Genomic DNA, 8,855 nt, shown 5'->3' on the forward strand with positions numbered 1-8,855 from the left:
AAGTAGAGGAAGCCAGACTGTGCCGCTTGCCTACCAGGGCACCGAGTTGCTAGTGCAGATACCACTACAGCCATATGACCTTCTGGCTTAAGCATTCCCAGCCTTCAAACAGGCAGGTTTAAAAAGTAACTACATCTCCTTTAGACAACTGCAGGCTTTCCAAGAGTACTTTTTCTGCATACCCGTTAGATTTTTTTCCACAGTTCAAATGCACTTAGCTCTCCCAGGGCAAGATTTAGATGTGAAATTGTTACAGTATTAACATTTGGTTACCACTCATTACTTTTGCTTTCATGCTAAGAATCATTAAGTTTCCACATGAATTTGGAGAAAGCTAAAAGAAACCCTGGTTTGGATGCAGGGACTTTGAGATTAAGGCTATCACTCCACTATGTGTATGTACTGAAGTTTGCACCAGTGTAGTTCAGTAGCCAAACAGCTGGCTACTCTATACATGAGAACAAAGGCAAGTGCTATTTCAATCGCAAGCTTGAAGCTAAGAGTGAAGTAAATAAATTTAAAAAAAAAAAGTCACTTGAGATGCTTCAAGAGAATCAGGAATGAGGTACCATCACTTCTGTTTACCCTACTAGTTCAGCTAGTGAAGAGCATAGTCTCAGCTCAAAGCACAGAATGGAGTTTAAACATTGTCTTTCACAGCTGCTTAAGAAAATAGCTTTATTTCTCATCTTGCTAGAGCCACTGTTTCTATAAGCAATGCTACCCTTTGGATGACTCTTTAACACTTACTCTTGTTACCTTAAGCTTTACAAGCTTACTCAATACATTAAGGTTTTCCTCTTTACATATCAGGCACTTGCTAAGGGATGCCCACAGTTCAGGACCTTCTGGCAAACAGATCCAGAACTGATTTATCGTAAACATTTTGCAATTTTAGTGCAAAAAGGGGCAGCAAACTATCATCAGGTTAAACAGAAGTCAGAATGCTCTACTCCAGTAAGCAAACTCACTAATTTTATCATCAACACACCCTGTATTTATTAAGTCATAAATACTAGGAGTTAAGTGCCATCTATCACACTTAATCCAAAGTTAGAAGTTTAACAGGGTAGCATGTATTTTCATGACGTTAAAGGAGAGCTTCTAATTGTATTGCATGCACAAAGGAAATCGAGTTCTGTCTCTTATCATCCATTTTATACTAAAGCCCTAGGCAACAAGGGTCAGAGCAGTTGTCACCTTCTAGTCAGCCTCATAGTTTCAGCTTCTTAAGTTTTCCCATGAAATATTCTAATCCTTGCACACACAAGCAGCTTGTCAGTGGCAGCCATGGAGCCTGTGCTGTACTTTCTGATGATTAGATGTGTTTAAATAACCATCAGTCCAGGCCACAGCAGTTATAGACCAAGATGAATAAAAACAGCACTGCACTAAACTTCCAATATGCAACTGTGTTAAGCCCATGTTCAACAGTGACAGATAAATGTGATTCCACAAGAATTCAAGGAGTATTCAACTTATTGAGAGTCAAGCTTTTCCTAATCACATATTAAAAACCCCACAGGTGTTTCCCTACCCTTTAAGGGGTTTCTTCACTTCAGTAAGTTGGGAGGGCAAGGATAGGGGAGAAGATAGCAATTGTGTAATTCATTTATTAATAAGCTCTGGGCTCGCAGCCTTCATACACACTGTAAGAGCCATTCATGACAGATTAACTTTCTACAGATTAACTAAACACAGGACCAGTTATTTTAATAATGCTTTATTTTAAAACAGGTAGGTCACAAAACACTAAGCTTAGCCCGTTCTGCCATACACAAGCTACAAATACTTGTTTGACAGATGAGGGTCAGTCTTTAGTAGCATACATGAAAAGTGAATAAAAATCCATATAAAACAATATTCAAATAGTTTCCATAGGAACACAGATAGTTGTGACCCATCTCCTAGTCATTTTTGTTGCATTTATGCCAAACCTAAACTTTAAAAAAAATTTAAAATTCTAGCAAGAATTAAGTTAATGGTCCCCCAAATGCCCTAAATTCAATGACTTATCTTGCAGTTAATTACTAAGTATTACCTATACATTAATACTAGCTGAAGCACAAGTTGCTGGATATTCAATTCCGCTTTCCCAGGCACAAGAGAGTGGCAGACTAGCAACATCCTGCTCCTCCACTTCAGCTAGGAACCCTTGCTCCTTGATTTGCTGCATTAGTTGCCTAGAATAACAACAAAAAAAATGCAACAGTCAAAAAGTGTTTCACTAAAATGTGCCAAAAAGAAGGTAAGCAAAGTACTTTTTATTCTATTTTTTTTTTACTGCCAGGGAACATGAAATGAACTTTTTACTCATCATCTGCAATCCAGACAATATTACCAGAGGGGGTGGAAGATAATCAAAGCAGAGTCCATGTAGGTCACTTCTGGCTGGCTAGGCTTTAGGGCAAGTGCTAGTACCAGGCTGGTTTCACCATTTCTGGGTAGGATCTAGGTCTGCAAAGATGCACCTATATACCTATATACCTGCAGCTACATCTGTATACCACAGGTTATACAGATTTAATGACTTAGTGCTCAGTAGTTCAGAATTTCAGACCTATGTTACTGACAGTCCCTAACCCCACACCCTCACATTCCTGGGTAACTTGAATCAAGTAAAAGTATGGATGACAGACTAAGAATCATAATATCATAGAATCATTATGGTTGGAAGAGACCTCAAAGATCATCAAGTCCAACCGTATACCTGATGCCACCATGTCTACTAAACCGTGTCTTGAAGTACCACATCTAAACGTTTTTTTTAACACCTCCAGGGACGATGACTCCACCATCCACGTGAAGGAGCTGACCAGTGAGAACTGTGCAACTCCTTCCATACTCAGATAAGAGTTGTACTGAAAGACAACCTCAGAAGAACTTCACTTGACTGAGTTTTTGGGCTTAGCTGTCTTATACTATATGCAAGGCAAGAAGTTGTGCTAGTACATGGCTCCTCATATACTACTAGCTTTTACTTAAACTTATTAGTCATCTTGTTCCTTTCACAGTTATCTAGCCACAAATTTAGTTGCACACATTTATACATGTAGATTACACTCCAGAAACCTTTTTGCCTGTGCTAGAAAGATCTGTGCCATAACTTCACTAAAACATCCCCCTCAGTTAAGGGCCAGCCTGTATCACAGAATTTTCTTGCCAAAACAGAAAACGCACGTGGTCGTGTATGAAAGAAGATGATGGTTATGTCTGCATGGTTAAGCTCAGTACGCCTCAGACCAAGTAATACATTTTAACAGAAACCCTGTGCTATAGTGAAAAATCTAATTATTCTCCTGTGGAACCATTTTTAGTTTAATTAGACACAAGTTTGGAGTCTTATAGGAAGTCTAAAAGCTTCATTTGGTTTGAGGAACACTTTAATTGACAGGCGGTTTCACCAAAGGAAAGAAACAATAAAAGCCTTGCTTATAGATGCAAGGCTACTAAAAGAATGGAGGAAGCTTCCTCTTACTTTTATGGCAGGAATTCCCCTGAACTTAAGCATTTTCAGTAAATTTGAAAGCAACCCAATAACAAAGGTAACCATGCTTTAGGGTAATACTGCTGCCCAAACGCTCTCTACCAGTTTAGTAGGCAGACTTCAATACAGAGGTAAGGGCTTTCTTACAGGAAATCCCACTTTTATGCAAGATGCAATCCGTTAACCTGTCTTGCACAGAGCAGCATCCAGGTTACTCTAAACTACTGTTTAAGGTACAGTTTCATAGTATCCTTGCACTCAAGCGGTAGTTGGGCTTTCTTTGCTTACCTGTTTAATAACTTCCCATGGAGATCTAGCACTCTGCACTGAGCAATGAGCCAGAGCTCAACCTAAACCAAGGAATAGCTCTCAAATAAACAGTCAGATCATATTATGAAGCAGCACTGTTGAGTGTTCCTGCATCCTGCAGTCAGGATTCAGCAAGCTATCAATTTAGAGGACAGCATACTATCAGAACTGTGACTGATTGGTCTCTAATTACTGGTCACAGAAGCTAACTGCAAAGAATCTGTAATGATTCTACATGTTGTGCAAGAGTGAAAAACACCAGCTAGCTAGAAGCCCAGGTTAATGAAAAGACTCTAAACATTACCCCTTTAAAAGCACCTCTCCTGGAAGCGAGTACATCAGACAAAAGTCATTGGCAGTGTTAGCATTGTTCTAAGCACACAGCAAAAACCTTCAGAGGCATTGCCTTCTTCCACACCACAAGGAGGTTTTACAAGAGCTATGGCGCCAAAGCTACGGCCCTGTTTGTTAAGGGGCAGCCAGCTGACATAAGCTATTCACTACAGTCATCTGTATCAAAAGCACCGATGGATCAAGATAATTACTAACCATGCTGGTCTTGACATCACATAGTGTATTGTTGGCCTCTGGAATCCATTGAAAGTAGAAGCTGCTGCAACTGTATAGGCACCCATGTTTTCAAACAGGATCCAGTCACCAACTTGCAACTCTGGCATATTAAAGCGCTCAACAATACGATCTAGGCCATCGCATGTTGGTCCCCATATGCTGCAGGAGTAGCAGCTGTCATCTGGTTTAGGCCGCTAAAGAAGAGAGTTGAGTGTAATTAGTTTGACTATCAAAATAGAGCTTCCAGAAGTAGTATCAGAATGCGTATTAACATTCCACCTCACAGAGAAGAGGAGGAAGAGCTGCTTGCAGGTCCTTCTCCACCCTGGCTTTGAATTAATTCCACTGCATGCTTCATAAGTCAAATGCCAAATTCTGGCAACATGAAGGGAGCAGTGAACTGAGAAGTGACTGCTGTGACTAGGATTCTCATACATCCATGACACATGACTAGTATGTCATACTTCTAAATGAGCATACCTTTTGCAGAACTGGTTTAACATGCGCATGATCATACAAGATGCAGTTGAATGATCCATAGACTCCATCATTCACATAGTACATAAGAGTTTTGTCATTTGCATCATCTTCATCTGGAATAAGTTGAGATATCAGTAAGAGAATGCTTGGAAAGAAACACACAGTTGGCTAAGTAGTAAGATTAGGTCTAGATTTACATACCATCAGAACCTGTTTGCTCCTTTAATACAATTTTTTTTGCAATGATGTTGACTGCCAGCGTGAATGCTGATGCAACGTAGTATCTTCCTGGCTCAGCAATAATATTTATTCCAGAATCCAAAGGGAAGTATTTATCCAGTGCTGGGTTGATTACACTTGTGATCTGGGGTGGGGGGGGATAGGGAATATCAGTTGCAAATACTAGAACTTCAGCAGTTACTCAGGTGCTATTTTAGAAGTCTGAGATAAAGTCAGACTTTCATGCTCACAATGATATACTGTAATGATATAATGTAAGTGTGTAATGATATAATGTAACTAATAGCATACTGTAATCTCTATTGGTTTTGCTTTATTTTCCCATTCAAAGTTCTGTTTGCAATTAAATTTGCACAAAGCAACAAAAGCAGATATCACTTACAGCTTAAAAATGTAAGTGACAGCTCATGTTTGTGTCTAAAAGAAATCACCCCTTCTAGACTCAATAAACCAGCATTAATGCCCTGCAAGTCCCTACACTTCAATTTTAATTTCTAGTCCACTTGTAGTTCTGCTAATCATGCAATATTCCCCAGCTTACTGCATCCTAAAGAAGTAAGTTCACAGGATCTCAAGAATACAGAAGGCTTTGTTATCACCTTTGAAATTCAGTTGCCTTCATGAACAGTTATTTCCAAGTTCTGAAGTTATCAGTGATTATTAAGCTGCCTCCAACTGCAGCACGACTGTGTTATGCCATGGAGCCCAATGACAACATCATTTGCTCTTGATGCTTCATATAGTGCGGTAGAGGCGCTTATGAGAAGCCAGCCTTCATCAAGAGGTATTACAAGTGAGACAACGTCAGCCCAATTAGCAGAAAACTCACTTTATATAACTTATTTGCTGTCTCCTTGTGTAAATATGTAACATCATTTACGCCACGTTAGGTTAGACCAGCATGTGCTCTGACAACACTGCTTTAAGCAGAAGTCCTATTAATACCCAGCCACCTTGTCTCTTCTGAAAGCAGAACTATTTCTGTGTGAAAGCAGACTGGAGAACACTAACCAATTAAAAAATAATTCAAAAGCTAGTTCTACACCAGATCAGACACTGATCTAGTTTGCTGCCACCCAGAAGGACAGCACGGGTTCGAAACTACCTTTCCACCCTATTTGGGAACACTGCCAATCTAGATAGTCTGAAGTACAGCATTAACTGGAAGAAGTCTATGCCACTAAGAATCAAGCCTGCAATTAAAACCTGCTTTACAAGTTTGATATCTCTGCATGTTTGTGCAGTCATTTAGCTATATATCTAATGGGTTCATCTAATTGTCGGTTTTCAGATTAGCTCCTCTTTTCCTCTAAATTACTGACCAAATAGACAAATTTTCTTGCAAACATGTCTGCATTCAAATAGAAAAAGCAAGATTTTGTTTAATCCAGACCAACATTCAAAAAGACTCCACCACCTGAGAAGTTCTTAGCAAAGCTGTACCTCTTCAAATTTAAGCTTGACATCTTCAGAGCCAGGGAAGCCGCCACCAATATCAAGCAGATACATACTGAAGCCAAGTTCAGCCTAAAACGAGATTAAACAGCACTGTCAAGAATGCAGCTCTTAGTTTATCATTTTAGCTTACAAAGTAACATAAAGTCATTTCATTAATACAGAGCTAATCCATCGTGTTCAAGTAACAGTCACTTGAGTTTGACCAGCTGATTTTAGGGCATCTGTAGATAAATTTTGCAAAACTGGTCAAAGTAAGCCATGACAACCTCAAAAATTCCAATAACATGAAATTAGCGACTTAGCTAGCTTTTAACCCTGTAAGTATTTTACACTTGATTCAGTTTTGCCACAACACTTGAGCAGTAGTTCCAGAGAAAGTAGAACTAGACTTACTCCCATATCAAACACACAGCGGGCATCAGAAATGGCTTGAACAAAAGTTTCTGGGTCTGTACATCCACTTCCGACATGGAAACTACAAAGAGATACAAAGTATTTGGCAAATTAGTGAAGTTTATTTATACAAAACTCAAGTCACCATGTGCAAAGGTAGACCATTTAAAGAAATCTTATTTAATACAACTGTATTTTGATATTTGGAACTCACCTAACTCCAATGACTGCAAGGTCAAGTTCTTTTGCGCGCTCCAGAAGAAGCCTGCTAGTCTTAAGTGTAGCTCCAAATTTAACACTCAGACGACAAACTGCTTTGGAGTCATCAGTTGTAATGCGCAAGACTAACCTAGAAATAGGAAAAAAAACGAGGGTTCTAGTATACAAGACATTATCAGGCAGGTATGACTTTAGAATGAGACTGAGCTTAAACATACAAGCTTTCTTGTCTGTCTCTTCCTAGTGTGCCAATAAGCTATGCAGGATTAGATTTCACTGGCTATTTCATATATGTATGTTTACTTTGTCATAATTTTGCAGACTATCTTAACTAATGAAGAACAAATTTCAGACAACAGCAGATGTTTTCATAACTTGGGAACCCAAGCAAGAATTATAGAACAGTTAGCATAACTTACTTGGCTTTTGGATGGGCTCTTGCAACTTTCATTAGTTCTACTTCACTATCAAATGTCATCATCTGTACACCACTGCTGGCAGCATGTTTGATTTGGGAAACTTGTTTGCAGGGATTTGCATATATTATTCGCTCAGGAGGTACACCGATGCTCTGTACCAGCTGTATTTCCGTCTGAAGAAAGAAGAGATTACACTTGTGAAAGCTATCTAGATGGATGATCAAACTTATCAGTACAACAAAAGCAACACTGCTTGATTATGCTTAATTTTATATGAACACATCCTGTAAAGCTGAACATATACTAACGTCACAGATCAGAACACAGTGAAGATCTTACCTTACTGGCGCAATCAAATCCTGCCCCAAGAACAGCAAGTGTCTTCACTACAGCTTTGCTGTCATTACATTTTACGGCATAGAAGGGGGTTACCCGAGGAAGGGCTTTATGCCATCGCATGTGCTTCTTTACAATATCCCCGAGGTCAGCAACATAGAAGGCATCTTTATCATCCTAGAGCAAATACATATCTTAAAGTTACAAACAATGGATAACAGGATAAGCCTAGAGGTCAGCATTTGAGGAGGAGGTTGCCTTGCAGAAGATCTGCAAAGACAGCTTGTTCCATTAGTTTATAAATTTGAAGTGTCATGAAATGCAGTGATTTTCCTATCATACTTACAGAAGATGACACTTCATTTATTTTTTGGTCAAGGATATCCTTGGCAGTAAAGCCTTCGTCAAGGAAGATGAATTCAAATTCTTCATCACTGAAGCTACTCATGATTTCCAAATTCCAAGATTACGTGAAAGGATTTAAGTACAAGCTGTCAATACAAAAAAAACCCCCACTCATTACTTCATTTAAATTCAAATGGTTTACATTTGCTACATCATTTAAATTCATATACTCATTATATGATCACATCGTGGTCATATAATTTACAATCATACAATTCCTACAGTGATCACTAATAGCAGTACAGATTAGGAACTTACATAGATGACAGATCAGATTTAATCACAACTAAGGAAGCACTCCACAAAATCTTGCTAGCTTGAAGGCAAGTTGTCCTCTGTTCAGCAATTGTATGATGTATTTAACCTATTCAAAGAAAAAAAAAATCAAATACTGTCAGATATTATTAACCTAAGTCCCTGGAAACTTCTGCTGTCTTTTCCTTCACCTCCACATTGGAGCTGTTAATATCTTAGAATCATCACAGAATGGTTTGGGTTGGAAGGGACCATAAAGATCCAGTTCCAAAACCCCTGCCATC

At 38.9% G+C, this 8,855-nt stretch overlaps 1 protein-coding gene across 1 annotated transcript; it reads right to left on the bottom strand.

The window, feature by feature from the left end:
* Positions 1–1,707: 1,707 nt before the first annotated feature.
* On the bottom strand, positions 1,708–8,402 carry ODC1 (ornithine decarboxylase 1). The gene is made up of 10 exons (XM_009709704.1): positions 8,258–8,402; positions 7,915–8,088; positions 7,576–7,748; positions 7,152–7,286; positions 6,938–7,019; positions 6,530–6,613; positions 5,048–5,210; positions 4,847–4,959; positions 4,346–4,560; positions 1,708–2,183 (listed from the first exon to the last, which is right to left on the bottom strand). Exons 1-10 carry the CDS (start codon positions 8,357–8,359, stop codon positions 2,042–2,044), a joined length of 1,383 nt encoding a protein of 460 aa, XP_009708006.1. The 5' UTR covers positions 8,360–8,402; the 3' UTR covers positions 1,708–2,041.
* Positions 8,403–8,855: the final 453 nt, after the last annotated feature.

This window comes from Cariama cristata, unplaced genomic scaffold, assembly GCF_000690535.1.
Source record: "Cariama cristata isolate BGI_N322 unplaced genomic scaffold, ASM69053v1 scaffold43441, whole genome shotgun sequence".
NCBI classification, from domain to species: Eukaryota; Metazoa; Chordata; class Aves; order Cariamiformes; family Cariamidae; genus Cariama; species Cariama cristata.